Source organism: Oncorhynchus clarkii, chromosome 10 (assembly GCF_045791955.1).
Source record: "Oncorhynchus clarkii lewisi isolate Uvic-CL-2024 chromosome 10, UVic_Ocla_1.0, whole genome shotgun sequence".
NCBI classification, from domain to species: Eukaryota; Metazoa; Chordata; class Actinopteri; order Salmoniformes; family Salmonidae; genus Oncorhynchus; species Oncorhynchus clarkii.
The window spans coordinates 57,378,183-57,400,065 of record NC_092156.1 but is presented as its reverse complement, the minus strand read 5'-3'; the positions used below and the strand labels follow the sequence as shown (position 1 = coordinate 57,400,065).

Sequence of the window (21,883 nt, the reverse complement as noted above, 5' to 3'; positions counted from 1 at the left end):
TTCAAAGTCCTTATCCAAACCACAGCAACGGAAGGGCACACACACACAAGTTTAAATACAAGTTCTCGCTCGGCTTGGGCGGTATACCATATAAATCGGGGTATTTGGAAATAGCCACGGGATGATTCTTCAATACCGTCAACAATTTGATGTTTTTTTAATACATTTGATTATTTGTAGCTACTTTTTAAGTAAATACCTGCAGTCAACTTCTGTGATACGTTACATAATTTGTGTGATATGTGACATTTTTCATTATGAAGCTTACCGGTACTCCCCCGTTCACGTGGTGTTTGTTTACAAGCACACAATAACGAGACCGGAGCCTTGTGAGTCACTCACTGTTGTGCAGCACACGCAAAGTGATCTGTTGCTGCCACCACGTTTCACTGTAGGGATGGTGCCGGGTTTCTTCTAGATGTTACGCTTGGCATTCAGGCCAAAGAGTTCAATCTTGGTTTCATCAGACCAGAGAATCTTGTTTCTCATGGTCTGAGTGCGCTTTGGGTGCATTTTAGCAAACTCCAAGTGGGCTGTCGTGCCTTTTACTGAGGAGTGGCTTCCGTCTGGCCACTCTACGATAAAGACCTGATTGGTGGATTGCTGCAGAGATGGTCGTCCTTCTGGAAGGTTCTCCCATCTCCACAGAGGAACTCTGCAGCTCTGTCAGAGTGACCATCGGGTTCTTGGTCACCTCCCTGACCAAGGCCCTTCTCCCCCACTTGCTTTTGCCGGGCGGCCAGCTCTAGGAAGTCTTGGTGGTTCCAAACTTATTCCATTTAAGGCCATTGTGTTCTTGGGGACCTTCAATGCTGCGGAAATGTTTTTGGTACCGTTCCCCAGATCTGTGCCTCGACACAATCCTGTCTCAGAGCTCTAAGGACAATTCCTTCAACCTCATGGCTTGGTTTTTGAGCTGATATGCCCTGTCAACTGTGGGACCTTATATAGACAGGTGTGTGCCTTTCCAAATCATGTCCAATCAATTGAATTTACCACGGGTGAGCTCCAATCAAGTTGAAGAAACATCAAGGATGATCAATGGAAACAGGATGCATCTGAAATCAAATTCGAGTCTCATTCAGGGTCTGAATACTTATGTAAATAAGGTATGTTTTTTATTTGTAATACGTTTGGGGAGGGGTGGTAGGCTTGGGGGAAATTAAAAGAAATAAAAAATATAAATGGGGATTGGAAATTTTCAGACAATTACATTGACAGAACACACAATCTGCAATATTGAAGCTGAACTACCGCAACAACAAAAAACCATGTATATTCTCACACAGACCAAGTCTTTTCATTCAAGGGAAACCGTGTCATCATCCGCTCCCCTGACATTCCACAATAATCCCACCTGTCACCATGGACACCACAAGGAGAAAGATGGCTTTGAGAAAATAAGAATACAGGGTTCAGAGCAATTTCCTCTATTGCCCTGGGTGACAGCCACTGAGCCAGGAGCCACGATCAGGGGTTAACTTAAGAGAGGTGTGGGAGTATATAACATTAAAGGACACACTTTTCTTTTCCCCACTGAATGAAAGTGCGGGTCTGAAGAGTTGAAAGGGCTACGGCTGCCGCACTGCAGTTAGTGGTCCTCCTATGATTACTCTTCAAAGCCTCCCGCCGCCTGTTTGAAGTCAAGGATCTACATGATGCTTTATCACTCAAGGACATTAGGAATCTGTGTGTGTAGGGTTTTTATGTTTGAATTCGAGATACAAGTTATGCCAAACAGATCTAGCTAGTGCCCATTAGTATCCTGCAACCTTCCATGGGCTCGGTGGTTTAGTCAAGCTTTGATCCTTTACTTAGGAAACCTTTGCGATGACTTCAACAAACACAGCTTGACTGCTTCCTTTGCATGTCGTGGCTAAGGGTTTGCCCCAAATGGCACCCTAATTCCCTTTTAGTGGACTTTTTTTAGTGCACTATTCACTTTTAGTGCACAGAGCACCATATGGCTTGTCAAAAGTAGTGCACTAAAAGAAAAGAAAAGAGGTGCCATTTGGCACACAGGGCAAACTTTCTACTAGCGTAGTTTTGGATCTGCTACATTAGAAGAGTAGAACTTTAAAAAGGGATAAAAATCTGTCCAGTTTTGATGTGCTGCTCCTTTGAGAACAGAAGGATCTCTTGCATCTCACGGTCAAAGCATATCGGTCTCAGTCAGTGAAGGAACCAGACGAGGTTGATGCACTATGACGATTGAATAAACAGAGATTTGAACAAAGATGTATTTGTTTTTCCACAGCGAGCATGCATGACAACTTGTCATTGAGCAGCAAAATGTTCAGACATTAAACAACAATCAAGCTCGATTTGTCGTCTTTTCAAGTGTTTCGGTTTTAACATGGATATTCAGCGGTTGCTTTCTGAATGAGCACCTTGAAGAAGTTGCAGGGCTTCTACTGTTTAGCATTTCAGTTGCGTCTCTTGGTCAAACATGAGAAGTGTATTAGGGCTGTTAGTCCATCTACTCTCACTCCAAGGTGAAGTATCCTTTAGGTACAGAACTAGGATCAGCCCCCCCCCACCCTAACCTTAACCATTTGTGGGGAATTACTTATTTTTTAAAACTGACCCAAGATCAGCATCTAGGGACAACTTCTCTGCTCTCACACAGAAACACACAGGTGTCAAATAGCCATTGTGTGTATCTGTGAAGCCTTACTTCAACAGCAACAGTGTATACACTAGGCCCAAAATGGAAGAAAACTGACAAAAATAGGGATCTACTATCTTAACTTGTCCATCAAGAAACACTAGTTTTCTATTGCAAAACATTTTGGTACAGTGTGCCCTAATTAATATGACCCAGGGTCCGTTAGACTGCAACTGCTCGATTCCAAATCCATTTTCAGTCCCTATCCCCCTAGTGCCCAGGCATTTGAAAGGCTAATGGACTGTAGGTACAAACAATCCTTTTTACATAAATACCCAAGGGCTAGATTTGGGTGTGTGCGTGCGTGTGTGTGTGGGAGGAAACAGGACAGTGTGAGTATTTTAACATGGCTGCGCCCACATATGTACCGCAGAACAGCAGACTCTCCCAGTTCCCATGACAACAGGTAAGTCACTCAGATCTTCTTTACTTGCTACTTTGTGCACGGCATGTACAATTATCATACTTAAAAAAAAAAAAAGACAGAACAATTATCTTGCGATTGAACAACAACATTTGCATAAATAAAATCAGTCTCGTCTCACAGACATTGACGGAGCAGTGGAAAGGTTTTGAAGACATTCTGCTTAAAGGGAGACTGACTGAACACAATGACTCTGCGTGTGTTTTTCTGGTGCTCATTATGAATACATGAGATTTGGGTCTTGGCGGTGTGGTTCGATGTGGGTGTGTTATGTTTGTGTTTTGTCCCTCCCGAGTCACCGTAGCAACAACGGTCACTCACTTCCTCCAAATAGTCAGAATTAATCTAAGATAAATCAAGAAATCTGTAATAAATTGACATTTTTGCCAATGTCTTAATAGCACAATTTTACATCTAGCTAAGCTGTTTGGTGCAGTACTTCTCAAGTAAAAAAATGTGCATGAAAAACTAGTCGGTGCCCTGCATACAGTTTATTTGTCAATGAAGCTAGTAGTAGCTAGCATGCACATTAAGCTGCCAGGCCACGTTAGCTAAATAAGCTTATAAAGTCACTTGCGATAAGCGATGTGTGCGCTTCGTTGCTGTTTTGTTTTATTTACAACTTTCTCACTATCCAGTGTGTCTGTATGACAGTGTTTGATAGCGAATCATGATACAAAACAGGTCACGGCGGGACACAAGACGCTCGCAAATGGAATTTTGACAAGTGGCAGTGCATCATCTCAATTCTCATTTTGCCCAAAAATGTGGCATACTCGAGTGATCACTATCAAAAACATCAGCAATTGGCCACCCCATTAAAGGGCTTAGAGGCCAAATGTTCTTTCAACAACATAACACTGGCGCCGTGTTGTCTTATGTAAACAGGTCTGTGGCGCTGCGTAATGGGCAAGGCTGTCTCAATAGCCGTGCTCGAGAGCATCAAATCCATGATGCATTGTGGTGACTGATCTACAAATAATAACGAGTAGTTATTTATGCTGCTAAATGATTTGTAGATCAGTCGGCAGTTGCTTGCACTGTCGTCTGCAAATGTCGAACAAGCCCAATGTCTCTAGGTTCTGGCTGCTATGATTGGATAGAGCGCAGTCAGCACAGCCGTTTCTCTGGGCATGACAATTCTACCATCTTGTGTTAGTGAGAAAGTGGGCAACATTGTAATCCAAGCCCAACCCTCATGTAAGTCATGACGAACTCCATTACACAAATCTCACAAAACTCTGTTTTGGAATATACTGGCTTATATGACCAAAATGATCCTACTTACACTTCATTCAATTTTGGCACAAACAAATGTTTGACTAATATTGATGCTACATAGGCTGTTTTTAACCTTTTTAATCTGAGAAGTTGGTTATTAGATTCAGTTGTGCTTTAACGTTTTGTGGGTAGCCTAATATGGTATCTTAGCAATTAGAAGTAAAACTGTCACACTCAAAGTTGACCCTCAGATTAGGGTGAAGTTGCCCCTACACACTGATCTTGGGTCAATTTCGCATTTACCCCAATAATGGGTAAATTAGGATAGAGGAAGGGGAAGCTGATCCTAGCTCTGTACATAGGGGTAAGCGTCAACGCCGGAGCATCGACTCTCCTTCTGCTTACCTCTAGTGACATCTTGATGACCATACTTCTATCCTTTGTAGCACGGCTGGATAGTGACAGGTCTGACAACCCATTTTAGCGCAAAATCAAGGTGATTTTTATCAAAAACAACCAGAAGTTACAAAAACATGGCAGGGCACTTTATCCCAAGCGAGTTTGAAGCTGGGCATAGACACACTTCAGACATCTTCCCATGGACATCCCAGAGGCAAAACAAACATTTCAAAATGAACGCGGTTCTGAATAATATCCTCAGGTTGTGTTTGGTAAGCGCTATCAAAATGGCGGCCATTATTTGTAAAGGGAGATGGGACATTCAAACGTCGCTAAAGATTTAGACTGATTTGATTTTTATTTCTACAGCGAGCACGGATGACACTTGGATGACTAACAAATTAGCTGTAGAATTAGCATAGAATTTGAATAAATCATGACACATCTAAAATGGCCACAACGCTCAACAATCAATTCATTAAATGAAATGAATACACCCCCAATGCTCAGAGACCAATGAGAAACATTACTCCAGCACACACAATTTAGCCTGGAACCCAGACTGATCTGCTTCATTTCACAATATTAGTCATACCACCGCTGAAACCCATTTGAGCCTACGTCTGTAATGACGAGCATTATTTAAAAAAAAAAAAATTAAGTCAGCAATTGGATCACCTTCACCCAATCACAAGATGAACTAATCCAAAGTACAGTCTGACCATGTGGGTTTCCATGCTAAAAATCACCCATAGTATCTGAGGATGCTAATTGGATCACTTATTTTCAACCCATTCCAAGTACCTGGCTATTAGGGTCTGCATCCCAAATGGCACCCTATTCCCTTACACAGTGCACTAGTTTTGACCAGGACCCAAAAGTAGTGCACTATGTACAGAATATGTTGCCATTTGGGACTCAAGACAAATAAAGCATACAGAGAATATATGAGATAAGCTGTCATCATATTGAGAATTGAGGTTTCCTCCCAGGACTGCAAAGAAAGACTATGTGGTGGTGTACGTGACTGTTCATAAGACACTTCTTGGAACACTGTCTTGTCTTCCATGAAGGCCCCTGGGTAGAGGGAAAGAAGAGCTGATGTGTGTGTGTGTGTGTGTGAAGGGGGGGGGGGGGGTCACCGGGGAGACCGCACACTGTTACAGTCCTCAACCATCTCAAACAGGAAGTGATGCGGTCCACTTCGGCGTGCGATTTCACTAGCCGTCTCCCTGCTATTGCTCTGAAGCTCCGCCTTGATGTGGCGCTGCGATAGGAGGAACTCCAGTGTGTGGGCGGAGCCCGGTCCAGGGTGGGAGGCAGCTAGATGGAGCGCTGTGAGGCCGCCGTTCGTCTGGGCGTTCAACTCCGCCCCTTGGCGCAACAGGAGGGACGCAGTGGCAACTTGGCCCCAGCGACAGGCACTGTGTAGGGGCGTCCAGCCGTCGGCAGTGCGGGAGTTAACTTCGGTGCCCGCTGCCAACAGGGTAGAGGCCGTGGCGGCGTGACCTCCGTAGGCCGCACGGTGCAGCGGAGTATAGCCGTCCTCGTCCTGGCAATGCGCAAGCAAGGGGTCGACCGAGAGCAGCCGCTTCACCGTTGGCAGCTTAAAGTGGCAGAGAGAGAGAATATTTGCATTTTAACTGACCTTTATGGAACTCTTCAACATGTCATGAAATAGCCGAAAGGCAGATGCATTTCATGAAGAATCTAAAAGCAAGGCCAGAAAAATAGAGAGATAAAACCCCACCCTGGCCCCTGTTATTGCCTCTGGATCCACAGAGAGAGATGGAGAAGTTATTTCTGCACGGTGTGACAGGGGGAACAAACAAGAGCTCTAGGGGATTATCTTTCTTCCCCCCTTCCTTCCATTTATTAAAATCTCACTAACTCTTGATACCAGTGAGACACATCATGACTCACCCACACACAAGGACACACAAAGTAATCAGAGGCTTTCTGTGCTGTTCTGTTCCAATCTTAAGCAGTGATCAGACGTCTAAACGGAGACGCATTCATTATACTCTCACAGCTCATTCACTGTTGATTTGAACAAACATTTCTAGAAATATTGGCCCATGATATCAAACTCTTCCAGTGACGTCTCATGATAGGCTGTGGTAAGCAAAATAGGTCAACTTTGAGCACCGGATTTGCAACAGAAAGATGTTTGACGAGACGCCAATTTCACAACAATTTGGCCCTGGAGGACCAGCTCCAGGATGGTCGGTTCAACACCAAATCTTGTTGTACGCTTTTAATAAAAAAGCTTTTCACGTTCACAAGTCTCTCTGGGTAAATTGCAAATCAATAATTTCAAATTCATCCATACTCAACTACCCTACATTATAGTGACTTTAAGTCTACATGTCCCTTCCCTTGATCTTGGACACATGCCTTGACAAGACCAAAGAGCCAGGAAGTTAGTCCAGGACATGGGAGCGAAGGTAAAAGTGCTGGGTCGTATTCACAACACATCAAAGAAATAAATAATGTTTTGACAAAAACTGGGAGGGACTACCTGAACTTATTTTAGTTGAAAAAAGTTAGTTGCAAAACGTTTTGCTTCAGTGTGCCATATGTCTGCAGCAGAGGGACAAGAGAGAGGCATGAGAAAACAAGTTCTGATCAGGAAAACAGATTGTTTCCCTATTTAAAAAGAAGATGGAGAAGAAGCTATGAAGGAAAAATACTGGAGTTTTGGTGCCGGTACAGCCAACTAGCGCAAAAATTATACTGCGATATTGCCAAAACCTTTTTCCGTCAAGAATAATATACCAATATTTAACTGTATCGACTCCCCCCGACCCCCTCCGACCACTTCTTCACATGCACACACATGTTCAGATGACTTTTAGTTTCCAACTGGTACTTTGGAGCCTGGTTGGTGCTCAGTGCAGGATAGGTGAGCAATATGTTAGGAACATCAAATCCCAATTAAACCACAGTATATCAAATCACAATACATATAGAATCGTCAGAATCGCAATACATATAAATCGGCACCTAAGTCTCATGACAACATTGTATCGTGAGTTCCCTGATGATTCCCAGCCCTAGTGAGAAGGTGTGTGTAGTTTGCATGTCACACTCACTCTGTTATTCTCTGCCGCCCACAGCATTAGCTCCTCCGGTCGGTCTTTCAGCTTCTTCTCCTTCTGCTGACACCACTCTTCACTCCTTTCCCCCTCCTCCTCTTCCTCTCCTTCGTCTCCCGGCCAGAGGCTGCATGCTCCGCGGGGGATCAGGTGGTCGTGGGTCTTCAGCAGTTCCAGCTGGTTAAAGCTCTCTGGGAACTCCTCCATCCTGTACTAACTGCCCATGCACACTCACAGTCTACTCAGAATCTGCTGACATAGAGAGGAGATATTGGGTAATTGATATTAATTATCAACAACTTAATTCACTTAGGAGAGAGAGAACAATACATCAATATTTAAATGTAGTCTACTGCGAGAAAGACCGACAGCTACTTTTTATTAAGGGATGCGATTTGACTGATCAACACTATATACAGAACAAAAATATAAAACCGTAACATGTAAAGTGTTGGTCCCCTGTTTCACGAGCGGAAATAAAAGATCAGAGATTTCACGTTGAATAAATGAATGTGAAAAAAAAAATGGTATTTCAGAATGTGGACATACTCGATATTTGACACGATAAGGAGGATAATGACTCCAAGATGTCTGTATTATGTACGGTTCACAGATCATTGAGTATTACAGGAGGCATGTACATGTCTAAAAAGAGCCTAAAATGGCCACTTTCATGATTTCCCCAAAAAATAGTTTGTGAAACAAAACTTCAAATGAAGTTACTTCCAATTAAGTTACTATATGAGAATTGCCAGAACAATCGGAGTTACCAAAAATATTTTTAGAGACTACCCTGGTGTGGAATCACAATATTCATTCTAAGTCATTTGTCCCCTTTTGATGTTAGGGATAGGCCCCTGTAATCATGGAAATGTTGCATTGAGAGATGGGAAGTGGAGAGAGAAGATTGTACAGTCATTAAGCATTAGCAACTTGATTACTGAAGTAGTGTGTGAGAGAGAAAAAGATCAAGAGAGGAAAGAGAGGAGATACAACAACTTAGAGAGAGAATTCTGCACTTGACATAATTATGATTTTAGACCAAGATTACTGAAGGTGTGTGTGAGAATGAGAGAGAGCGAGGAGACAATACATCAATATACTTAAACAAATCAACAACTTAATTATGGTACTGTGAGAAAGACCAACTGCTAGAACAAAAAAAAAGATATGGTCCTCGTGGGAAATTTCATGCCAGCGTAGCCAAAAATATTTTTGAAATCTCCGGTTGTTCCCGGCAATTCTCACATAGAAACTTCATTGGGAGGAAGGAGGTCTGACAATTTTCGGGAACAAAATAAATATATATAAACATTTAGTTTCATTGAGGGATATTATTTTTGACGATATCGTATTATATTGTTTTTACAATATCACAATATTATTTTTGAGCTAGTCAGCTGTACCTTCGTAACTTATTCTCCATCTTTTTAATAAGGGAGCCAATTTGACTGATCAAAACTAATTTTCTCATGGCTGTCTTGTCCCTCGGGAGCTGACATATGGTGAGCAATATGTTTGGAACATCTAATTGCAATAGAAATCACAGTATTGAATCGTAATACATACTGTATAGAATTGTGAGAATCGTAATATAGTGTCGGCACATAAGTATCGTGATAATAGTGTTAGGTCCCTGGCAATTTGTATCAAACTTTTTTTTATCATGATGAAAGTGGCACTTTTTAGACCTAAACTTGGCTCCTGTAAAGACCTATGATCTGTCAACTGTACATGATACAGACAACATTTTGGCGTCATGATACTCCATATTTTAGAGCATACTATAAGGAGTATGTCTTGATTCTGAAATTAAATTAATGTGAACAATTTTTTCAACATTAAAAATATTAATAGTAATATTTCAAAACTACCTGTTTGATTTTGTTAAATTTGAAGACATTGTTTGGAACAATATACTCTACAAGTACATCACATTTCCAGAGTGGGCTCTCTGCTAAAACTGAAGGTATGATCAATTTATGAGCAACCACCACACACTAGGGTCGAGGTCAGGTCAAGTTATGGGAGAAGGAACAGTTTATTGACAGTTATTTTCCTGCCTAGCAACAGATATGTAATGTTTAGAGAGGGGGAGATTCCACCCCAATACATATATACAGTGGGGCAAAAAAGTATTTAGTCAGCCACCAATTGTGCAAGTTCTTCCACTTAAAAAGATGAGGCCTGTAATTTTCATCATAGGTACACTTCAACTATGAAAAAATCCTGAAAATCACATTGTAGGATTTTTAATGAAGTTATTTGCAAATTAAGGTGGAAAATAAGTATTTGGTCAATAACAAAAGTTTCTCAATACTTTGTTATGTACCCTTTGTTGGCAATGACAGAGGTCAAACGTTTTCTGTAAGTCTTGGCCCATTCCTCCATGCAGATCTCCTCTAGAGCAGTGATGTTTTGGGGCTGTTGCTGGGCAACACAGACTTTCAACTCCCTCCAAAGATTTTCTATGGGGTTGAGATCTGGAGACTGGCTAGGCCACTCTAGGACCTTGAAATGCTTCTTACGAAGCCACTCCTTCGTTGCCCGGGCGGTGTGTTTGGGATCATTGTCATGCTGAAAGACCCAGCCACGTTTTATCTTCAATGCCCTTGCTGGTGGAAGGAGGGTTTCACTCAAAATCTCACGATACATGGCCCCATTCATTCTTTCCTTTACACGGATCAGTCGTCCTGGTCCCTTTGCAGAAAAACACTCCCAAAGCATGATGTTTCCACCCCCATGCTTCACAGTAGGTATGGTGTTCTTTGGATGCAACTCAGCATTCTTTGTCCTCCAAACACGACGAGTTGAGTTTTTACCAAAAAGTTATATTTTGGTTTAATTTTGGTTTAATCTGACCATATGACATTCTCCCAATCTTCTTCTGGATCATCCAAATGCTCTCTAGCAAACTTCAGACGGGCCTGGACATGTACTGGCTTAAGCAGGGGGACACGTCTGGCACTGCAGGATTTGAGTCCCTGGCGGCGTAGTGTGTTACTGATGGTAGGCTTTGTTACTTTGGTCCCAGCTCTCTGCAGGTCATTCACTAGGTCCCCCCGTGTGGTTCTGGGATTTTTGCTCACCGTTCTTGTGATAATTTTGACCCCACGGGGTGAGATCTTGCGTGGAGCCCCAGATCGAGGGAGATTATCAGTGGTCTTGTATGTCTTCCATTTCCTAATAATTGCTCCCACAGTTGATTTCTTCAAACCAAGCTGCTTACCTATTGCAGATTCAGTCTTCCCAGCCTGGTGCAGGTCTACAATTTTGTTTCTGGTGTCCTTTGACAGCTCTTCGGTCTTGGCCATAGTGGAGTTTGGAGTGTGACTGTTTGAGGTTGTGGACAGGTGTCTTTTAAACTGATAACAAGTTCAAACAGGTGCCATTAATACAGGTAATGTGTGGAGGACAGAGGAGCCTCTTAAAGAAGAAGTTACAGGTCTGTGAGAGCCAGAAATCTTGCTTGTTTGTAGGTGACCAAATACTTATTTTCCACCATAATTTACAAATAAATTCATTAAAAATTCTACAATGTGATTTTCTGGATTTTTTTCTTCTCATTTTGTCTGTCATAGTTGAAGTGAACCTATGATGAAAATTGCAGGCCTCTCATCTTTTTAAGTCGGAGAACGTGCACAATTGGTGGCTGACTAAATACTTTTTTGCCCCTCTGTGTGTGTGTGTGTGTGTATATATATCACCATTGGTGGAGCCATGTTTTTGTCTGTTCAACTGTTAGATCATTTGGGGTGAAAACTTGATTTAAGCTTTCATAGTGTCCGTCAAATTCGTACTCTGATATTTAGAATCTAACAATATCGAAAAATAGGCCAAATTAGGGTTGTTTTTAGATATTCATATTTAGAATGTTGAACCCATTTCTGAATATTTGTATTTCAGAATCTAGACATAATCCATATTTGAGAGAACACTAAGGAGTATGATGACACCAAAATGCTGTCCGTCTCATCAACGGTTTCACAGATCATAGAGCAAGGGGTTGCACGTTTTGTTTTTGGCCCTAGCACATCACAGCTGATTAATAATAATAAAATTAAAATAAAATACCTATAATAAAATAATAAACTAATCATCAAGCTTTGATCAATTGAATCAGCTGTGTAGTGTTAGGGCAAACACCAAAACGTGCACCCCTTGAGGCCCCAAGTTTGAGAAACGCTGTCATGGGGTCTTACTACAGGAGGCATAGGATTAAAAAGGGCCTAAAATTGACAGTTTTATCATGATTTCCCAAAATGTGATACTAGTTTAAAAAGCATGTTAAACATCCTTCCTCCTAAGAAGTTACTACGTGAGAATTGCCAGAACAATCTGAGATACAAAAAAATATTTTCACACTATGCTGGTGCGAAATCACCCTATTCATTCAAAGTCATTTGTCCCCTTTTGATGTTAGGGATAGACCATTGTAGTCATGGAAATGTTGCATTGAGAGATGGGAAGAAAAGATAGTCATTCAGCATTAACAACATGATTACTGAGCGAGACAGACACTAAAGATATAGCCTAGGCCATGTTTGGGTAATTTGTGATGTCCATGATGTTATCATGGAAATGTACCAATAACATATTCAGGGTAGTCTAGTCTAAATATCTGAGTTTTTCCCAAATGAAGTCAAATGGAAATGAAAGCATATTATGTCAAAAAGCCTGGCCTATCGGATTAGGTTGTTTTAGGGTCTAAATCATGAATCCCCATGTGAAGCTAGCCAGAAGGATTAGACACACAATACTGTGTGTGTTCGTAAATTCCCTCTAGCTATCTACTCGGATATCAGTGCACTCTCGTTCGAGCAGGGTTGCCACGTCAGCAGTTTACCCATATTTGGGCAACTTTGAAAACTATGTCGCAGGTGAAAATGTATTGGACGCGGGTTTCGGGGCTACTTCTAACCTGTTGGGGCTAGGGGGCAGCATTTTCACTTTTGGATGAAAGGGGTGCCCAGAGTAAACTGCCTCCTACTCTTTCCCAGATGGGAATATATGCATATTATTATTATTACTGGTGGATAGAAAACACTCTGAAGTTTCTAAAACTGTTTGAATTATGTCTGTGAGTATAACAGAACTCATATGGCAGACAAAAAAACCTGATAAGAAATCCAAACAGAGCACTCTCGTTCGAGCAGGGTTGCCACGTCAGCAGTTTTCCCATATTTGGGCAACTTTGAAAACTATGTTGTGGGTGAAAATGTATTGGACGCGGGTTTTGGGGCTACTTCTAAGGTGCAGCGCGGCCGAAATGGCATTTCTCTTAAAATATATAGATATTTCACTGAGACCTGCTGCTGACTATCAGGCAGTGAGTTGCTGAGTGAGTGAGTGAGTGAGTGGTGGGGAGGGCTGTGCGTGAGAGAGCACTGCAGCAGGCAGCTGAGCCCACTATTGGCTGAGTCACTTGAGTGAGAGGAGACAGAGCAGCAAGCGCGCACGTCGTGACAACTTTTTACCAGTTGTCGGTAGGCCATTTAGATTGTCATTATGGAGACACCTATTTTTTTCACATAAAACATTAACACGCTAGAACTGATACGCATAAAAAATGGCGCCAAAGCACTGGATAAAGACGTTGGGAGCACAAAAAATTTTTTTTTCATGCCTTTCAAATCAAATTTTATTGGTCACATACACATTTTTTGCAGATGTTATAGCGGGTATAGAGAAATAATTACGTTCCTAGCTCCAACAGTTCAGTAGTATCTAACAATTCACAAAAATACAAACAAATCTAAAAGTAAAAGAATGGAATTAAGAAATATATAAATATTAGGAAGAGCAATGTCAGAGTGGCATTGACAAATACAGAACAATAGAATACAATATATACATATGAGATGAGTAAAGCAGTATGTAAACATTATTATAGTGACTAGTGTTCCATTATTAAAGTGGCCATTGATTCCATGTCTATAATATATGGGGTAGCAGCCTCTAAGGTGCAGGGTTGAGTAGCCGGGTGGTAGCCGGCTAGTGATGGCTATTTAACAGTCTAATGGCCTTGAGATTGAAAAACAGCTTCTGTCTCTCAGTCCCATCTTCGATGCACCTGTACTGACCTTGCCTTCTAGCAGGGTGAACAGGCCTTGGCTGGGGTGGTTTATGTCCTTGATTATCATTTTGGCCTTCCTGTGACATCGGGTGCTGTAGGTGTCCTGGAGGGAAGGCAGTGTGCCCCCGGTGATGCATTGGGCAGACTGCACCATCCTCTGGAGAGCCCTGTGGTTGCAGGCGGTGCAGTTTCCGTACCAGGCGGTGATACAGCCAGACAGGATGCTCTCAATTGTGCATCTGTAAAAGTTTGAGGGTCTTAGGGGCCAAGCCGAAGTTCTTCAGCCTGCTGAAGTTGAACAGGTGCTGTTGCGCCTTTGTCACCACACTGTCTGTGTGAGTGGACCATTTCAGATTGTCAGTGATATGTACGATGAGGAACTTGAAGCTTTCCACCTTCTCCACTGTGGTCCCGTCAATGTGAATAGGGGCGTGCTCCCTCTGCTGTTTCCTCAAGTCCACGATCAGCTCCTTCGTTTTGTTGACATTGTGGTTATTTTGCTGTCACCACTCCGCCAGGGCCCTCACCTCCTCCCTGTAGGCGGTCTCGTCATCGTTGGTAACCAGGCTTACTACCGAGTGTCATCTGCAAATTTGATGCTTGAGTTGGAGGCGTGCGTGGCCACACAGTCATGGTTGAACAGGGAGTACAGGAGGGATATGAGCACACACCCTTGTGGGGTCACTGTGTTGAGGATAAGCGAAGTGAAGATGTTGTTTCCTACCTTCACCACCTGGGGGCGGCCCATCAGGAACTCCAGGACCCAGTTGCACAGGGCAGGGTTCAAACCCAGGCCCCCCGAGGTTAATAATGAGCTTGGAGGGTACTATGGTGTTGAAGGCTGAGCTTTATTCAATGAACAGCATTCTTACATAGGTATTCCTCCTGACCAGATGGGAAAGGGCGGTGTACAATGCGATGGCAATTGCATTGTCTGTGGATCTATTGGGGCGGTAAGCAAATTGAAGTGGGTGTCAGGTAAGGTAGAGGTGATATGATTCTTAACTAGCCTCTCAAAGCACTTCATGATGACCGAAGTGAATGCTAAGGGGCAATAGTCATTTAGTTCAGTAACCTTTGCTTTCTTGTGTACAGGAACAATGGTGGACATCTTGAAGCAAGTGGGGACAGCACCTGAGATAGGGAGAGATTGAATATGTCCCTTAATACTCCAGCCAGCTGGTGTGAGCATGCTCTGAGGACATGGCTAGGGTTGCCATCCTGGCCAGCAGGGTGAACAAAAGGACTTGGGTTTCTGTATGTTATCACACCATGGGTAGTTATTCATGAAATATACACCCCCGCCCTTCTTCTCTGATAGTTCTTTATTCCTGTCTGCATACTGTACTGAGAACCCAGCTGGATGTATGGACGGGACAGTATATCCCGAGAGAGCCATGATTCCGTGAAACAAAGATTATTACAGTCCCTGATGCCTCTCTGGAAGGAGATCCTCACCCTGAGCTTGTCTACTTTATTATCCAGAGACTGAACATTAGACAGTAATATACTCAGAATCAGTGGACTGTGTGCATGCCTCCTGAGTCAGGCTTCAAGTCCACTCCAAATACCTCTTCTCCACTTGCAGCGTCTTGGGGTAGCCTCTGGGATAAGTTCAATTTTCCTGAAGAAAGGATCCAATTTGGGAAAGTTGTATTCCTGGTCATAATGCTGTTGAGTTATCGCCGCACTGATTTCCAAAATGTATTTCCAGCTGTATGTAATAACACAAAAAACCTTCTGGGCTAATAATGTTGCATAGGAGCTAGAAGCAGAGCTGCCAAGTCTGTCTGCGACATTTCGTCTTTTGGGCGGGTTTTGAGTGGTCATTGCACTACAAATATCAGTTACACCTGACAACCATGCATCTGAGTATGCCAGAGCGCAGAATAACTAATGAATTTACAAATGCGGCATAAAAAAAACTCAGTTATTGCCAGCAGCACAGTTACAGCCACCAACGCTCTAGATAACATGAACACTGCCTAACCAGTTCTGCTTGAGCGAGTAAAATGGTCAGAGTGAGTTGTTCTCTTGTTTGTGTCTGGAAGTACTATAGCTAACAAGCTAGCGAACGTTAGCTTGAGTGCGGTTGTGAGGTCAGAATGCTCGGATCAACTCTACTCCTCGGCCAGTGTCCGCTCCGACACGGACAATCTCATAAAGCTCTAAATTTAGGAACGGCCAAAGCGCACTCCAGAGTGAATTTACTTATCACCCAATGATTTTAATTCAAAGCATGGTCGTAATAATAGCAGTAAGTATCGTTCCTTGTTAGTTTAACAAGAGAGCAAGACCGTTAACGTTAGTAGTCAAGAAGAAAGCATGAGCTACAACATTTAGAGCCTCGAATGGACAGTGATAGCTCGTAGATGACAACTCTGATATTCGAAAGTTGCTATACCAAAAACAAAGCTTAATACCTTACAAATACGACTTGACTTACTGTGGTAGTAGCTTTCAACAAAACCCTCCTCGAACAGCACTTTACCCCTTTTCCGGGTTTCTCTGGGATATGGCGTCAGTATTTGTTGCATCTAGCGTTTTTGTGCAGAGCGATTTTTAACATATAAAACTACATTTCCCATAACCACTTCGTAGCACGTGCTAGGAAGTAGAAACACAACTGTGGTGATGTTCCATGTCGTCTATCGAGTATTTGCGTTGCGCAAGTTAAAGCAAGACAGAAGCCCCAACAATGACATTCATAGATTATATATATTTTTTTTAGATATGTGCTTTTTCATTCATCACTCATATAAAACAAACTACAACCAAATGCAGAACACTGTACCAGCATATCAGACATGTAGACTAAGTTGTTGTTGTATACTTTATATCATTACCCTTATAATGATCATAGTTTCATGGAAATAAAATAATTGAAATATTTAATTTAACATAAGTAGTAATTAAATGTAACAATACTAACTAGCCTGCATTGAGTGTGTGGGTGGGTTTGTGTGTCTATTTGCTAAAGCTGGGTCAATGTGCTAAAAAAAACAGTGTTTGCATTCCGTGTCTTTCAAAGCTGTCACAGAGACTGGATATACCTATTAGTCAAAGGGTGTATTCAGTGAGGAGAAATGCTCAGAATATTACAGAAATAAATGTAATTTTCCCTAATATACATGACAGACAATCTTGTTGGTTATACACATTTACAGCTGAACGTTCTGCAGCCTAACGTTACACCCTCCCGATCCAACCCATAGAGTTACAGATTGCAGTGAACTTCCCTTTCCCCAGATGCATGCACGCACAGGCTTCACACAGACAGACAGACAAACGTTTTACATACTTGAACATCTTCAGATTCATGGTAACCATGACTACCCGATAAAGAAAATGAGAGCCTCACACTCTAGTAGCGCAGATGCAACAATTTAATAACCAACGTTTCACCAGACAAGCTGTCTTCATCAGGGTATAATGACAAACACTGCGGGTTACTAATTTATATAATTTGGAAGGACACACAGGTGTCTGTAATCATGGCCGGGCGTGGCTTGATGTCACTGGTTGATATACAGATATAAATGGAACATATAAAAAGCATGAATACGATCATAAATACAATGTAGGCCTACAAAACATTTATAATCAATAGAAAAATCACAAGAATGGCTTCAGGTCAAAGTCTATGTTGAGACCAAAGGGAGCAAGTGTCTTTAAATTAATTATCCAGGCAGCCTCTCCTTTTAACAATAAATTGTCAAGGTCTCCCCCTCTCCTAGGGGACGTGTTAGATGCTGATATAGCGAAGGGACGAAATAGAGTGGACCGCTTCCAAAAAGTGGGCCGCAACTGGGTATATCGAGTTAATTCGCTCTTAGTTCCACTCACATAATTTTTACCACAAGGACAAGTTATAAGATAAATAACTGCCTTGGTGGAGCATGATAACACCTTTGATTGGGATCTTTTTCCCTGTTTGAGGGTGTTAGAAGGATATACGTTTGTAAAAACCATGACATTGAGCACAGCAATAACACTTGTAGTTTCCATTCAGTAGAAGAGCAAATAGAAGTCTTGTAGTGATGCGTCGTTCGCGAAGAGCCGGCTCTTGTAGGTGAACGTTGGGAGCCGACTCGCATATCAGAAGAGACAAATCTGTTTATAACAATATACAAAAATTAAGATATGAATAATCAAAATATTTAAATCAATAGAATTAACGAATTCAAAGAATGAAAAAATAAATAAATAATATTTATATAGGCTTAAATGCTCAAGTGCACACACATTCCTTCTGACTGTCTGCTCAGACTAACAGCCTCACCTGTTGTTCCTGTCAATCAGACACGCAGTTTCAACCAATGAACCAAAGATGCGTGAGGGAGGGCCGAGCCAACTCACTCATTGTCACAAACTATGAGTGAGAGAGTGGAGAGAGAGGAAGCCGAGAGAGAGGAAGGACAGCTGTGAAAACAACAGCTGGAAAATGAGTCGGAAGCGCAGTAGCATTTGGATGCATTTTAATAATGTAGATAAACAATGTTAGAGCACAGTGTAGAATTTGCCAAAACAAAATCTCATATAAAGCCGGTTCTGCGCACAACCTACACCGGCATATGCGAACTGTGCACCCAACTGTGAAGCTAGCTGTAGTGGAGCTTCGAGAAACTAGTGGGCCTACTAGTGATAGTGGTGGAGCCAGCATCTCCGCACATGTATACACTCAGTCAAGTAGGCCTACTCCGCGACCCACAGCAACGCAGTCTTCTATGGACCAGTTTATGCCAAGGTCTATGTCTGTAGCAAAACAAGGCCAAATTGATATTGCATTGGCTACAATGATTGCCACCGATTTCCAGCTATTTTCGATCGTGGAGGACAGAGAATTTAGAAATTATAGAAATAGTCTAAATCCAATGTACACAATTCCAAGCAGGAAAACCCTTTCAAAATCACTTATTCCACAACCGGTACGAGAGCACACAGGCTTCAGTGCGGGAAAGAGTCCAAAAAGCTACTACAGTTTCTGTGGCAGGTAATATTAATGTACTTATCCTCTGCAGCAGAGGTAACCCTGGGTTTTCCATTCTTGTGGCAGTCCTCATGTGAGCCAGTTTCATCATAGCGCTTGATGGTTTTTGCGACTTCACTTGAAGATACTTTCAAAGATCTTGAAATGTTCTGGATTGGCAGACCTTCATGTCTTAAAGTAATGATGGATTGTCTTTTCTCTTTGTTTATTTGAGCTGTCCCTGCATAATATGGACCTGATCTTTTACCAAATTGGGCTATCTTATGTATACCCCCCACCTTGTCACAACACAACTGATTGGCTCGAACGCATTAGGAAGGAAAGAAATTACACACATTTTTCCACAAACTTTTAACAAGGCACAGGCATGATTCCATATGTGTTATTTCATATTTCATTTTGATGTCTTCACTATTATTCTACATTGTAGAAAATAGTCAAAATAAAGAAAAACCCTTGAATGATTAGGTGTGTCCAAACTTTTAACTGGTACTGTATATATAAAAATGGACATGACCGGGCCTGTTTTTTTTTTTTTAAAGACATTTGCAAATTTTTTCTTTGTAATAATCATCTATATTTAGCATTTGGCTGACCAATGGGCAGTGACTGGCCCCTCTACCAAGATGGACCAGCCGGATTTCTGATTGGCTGAGCTGATGTGGCGTAAATTCACATTCAAAGTCAAACGCAAATCATCGACGAGTGCGAGACCCGCTCTGACTCTGTCAGTCACTCAGACAAAATAGAAAAATCGGGAAGGTGGTGCAGAAAAAGTTAAAGAGACCAATAAAGGTATCTCGGAGGACAACGCTGCTAAATGTGTGAAGTCAACCAACTTATTTGCTGAAAGTTCTGGTTCTGCTGGTCCGAGTGCTGTCTCTGTGTCTCTGAGAAATGACGGATCAGCTGTTGTGCAGTCAAGGTAGGAAGAAAACAGAGAATGACACACTCACGCACACTGACACAGCTCATTTAGGGCTAATATTTTGGCTGCATATTGTAGGAAATATATTCATACTTAATTTAGTAGGCTAATTAGGGAATGGGGATTCGGGGGAACATTTAGACACTGGGCTACTTACGATATAGCCTAAGGTCATTAGATTGTTTACGGTGCAATCGGAAAGTATTCAGACCCCTTGACTTTTTCCACATTTTATTACGTTTCATTTTGTTACGTTACAACCTTCTTCTAAAATGGATTAATCGAGACATAATACCCCCATATATTCATCTACACACAATACCCCATAATCACAAAGCAAAAACACGTTTTTGAATTTATATGAATTTAAAAAACTGACAATTTACATTTACAAAAGTATTCAGATTCTTTACTCAGGACTTTGTTGAAGCACCTTTGGCAGCGATTACAGCCTCCAGTCTTATTGGGTATGACGCTACAAGCTTAGCACACCTGTACTTGGGGAGTTTCTCACATTCTTCTCCAGAGATCCTCTTAAGCTCTGTCAGGTTGGATGGGGAGCGTCGCTGCACAGCTATTTTCAGGTCTCTCCAGAGATGTTCGATAGGGTTCAAGTCGGGGCTGGCTGGGCCACTCAAGGACATTCAGAGACTTGTCCCAAAGCCACTCCTGGGTGTGTGCTTAGGGTCGTTGTCATGTTGGAAAGTGAACATTCACCCCAGTCTGAGGTCCTGAGCACTCTGGAACAGGTTTTAATCAAGTATCTCTGTGTACTTTGCTCTGTTCATCTTTGCCTCAATCCTGACTAATCTCCCAGTCCCTGCCTCTGAAAAACATCTCCACAGCGTGATTCTGCCACCACCATGTTTCACAGCAGGGATGGTGCCAGGTTTCCTCCAGATGTGAAGCTTGGCATTCAGGCCAAAGAGTTCAATCTTGGTTTCATCAGACCAGAGAATCTTGTTTCTCATGGTCAGAGAGTGCTTTGGGTGCATTTTGGCAAACTCCAAGCTGTCATGTGCCTTTTACTGAGGAGTGGCTTCCGTCTGGCCACTCTACCATAAAGCCCAATTGGTGGAGTGCTGCAGAGATGGCGGTCCTTCTGGAAGGTTCTCCCATCTTCACAGAGGAACTCTGGAGCTGTGTCAGAGTGACCATCAGGTTCTTGGTCACCTCCCTGACCAAGGCCCTTCTCCCCGATTGCTCAGTTGGGCTGGGCGGCCAGTTCTAAGAAGAGTCTTAGTGGTTCCAAACTTCTTCCATTTAAGAATGATGAAGGCCAATGTGTTCATGGGGACCGTCAGTGCTGTAGAATTTTTTGATACCGTTCCCCAGATCTGTGCCTTGACACAATCCTGTCTCGGAGCTCTACGGACAATTCTTTCGACCTCATGGCTTGGTTTTTGCTCTGACATGCACTGTCAACTGTGGGACCTTATATAGACAGGTGTGTGCCTTTCCAAATCATGTCCAATCAATTGAATTTACCACAGGTAGACTCCAATCAAGTTGTAGAAACATCTCAAGGATGATCAATGACAACAGGCTGCACCTGAACTCAATTTTCGAGTCTCATTTACTTATGTAAATAAGGTATTTCTGTTTTTTTTTTATTTTTAATACATTTGCAAACATTTCTAAAAACCTGTTTTCGCTTTATCATTATGGGGTATTCTGTGTAGATTGATGAGTATTTTTTTTAACGTAATCCATTTCAGAATAAGGCTGTAATGTAACAAAATGTGTAAAAAGGGAAGGGGTCTGAATACCTACCGAATGCACTGTATAACACAAGGGTAAAGCAATAGCCACCTACTAGACATTTATACCGTGCTTTTTACTATTCACAAGTCATTATTTACATTTTAGTCATTTAGCAGAAGCTCTTATCTAGAGCGACTTACTTGCTTTCGAGTGCATTAATGTTAAGTTAGCTAGGTTGGACAGCCACATATCACAGACATTGCAAGTACACTTTTCCTACATAAAGTAGTTATCAGCAAAGTCTGAGCTGGGGGGCGGGCGAGGGGGTTAAGTGGAAGTGGTGGTTCAGGAAAGTATTAATAAAAAATATAAAAA

At 42.1% G+C, this 21,883-nt stretch overlaps 1 protein-coding gene across 3 annotated transcripts; it reads right to left on the bottom strand.

The window, feature by feature from the left end:
- Positions 1-1,080: 1,080 nt before the first annotated feature.
- LOC139418825 (ankyrin repeat domain-containing protein 49-like) lies at positions 1,081-16,399 on the bottom strand. Of its 3 annotated transcripts, none has more exons than XR_011635352.1 (4): positions 16,333-16,399; positions 7,808-8,059; positions 4,268-6,318; positions 1,081-3,841 (listed from the first exon to the last, which is right to left on the bottom strand). XR_011635352.1 is itself a non-coding variant. In XM_071168555.1 (3 exons), exons 2-3 carry the CDS (start codon positions 8,015-8,017, stop codon positions 5,851-5,853), a joined length of 678 nt encoding a protein of 225 aa, XP_071024656.1. In that variant the 5' UTR covers positions 8,018-8,062; positions 16,333-16,384; the 3' UTR covers positions 1,081-5,850. The 3 variants fall into 3 exon arrangements, 1 of the variants encoding a protein (XP_071024656.1); XR_011635351.1 differs by having other exon boundaries at positions 7,808-8,062; positions 16,333-16,367; XM_071168555.1 differs by having other exon boundaries at positions 1,081-6,318; positions 7,808-8,062; positions 16,333-16,384.
- Positions 16,400-21,883: the final 5,484 nt, after the last annotated feature.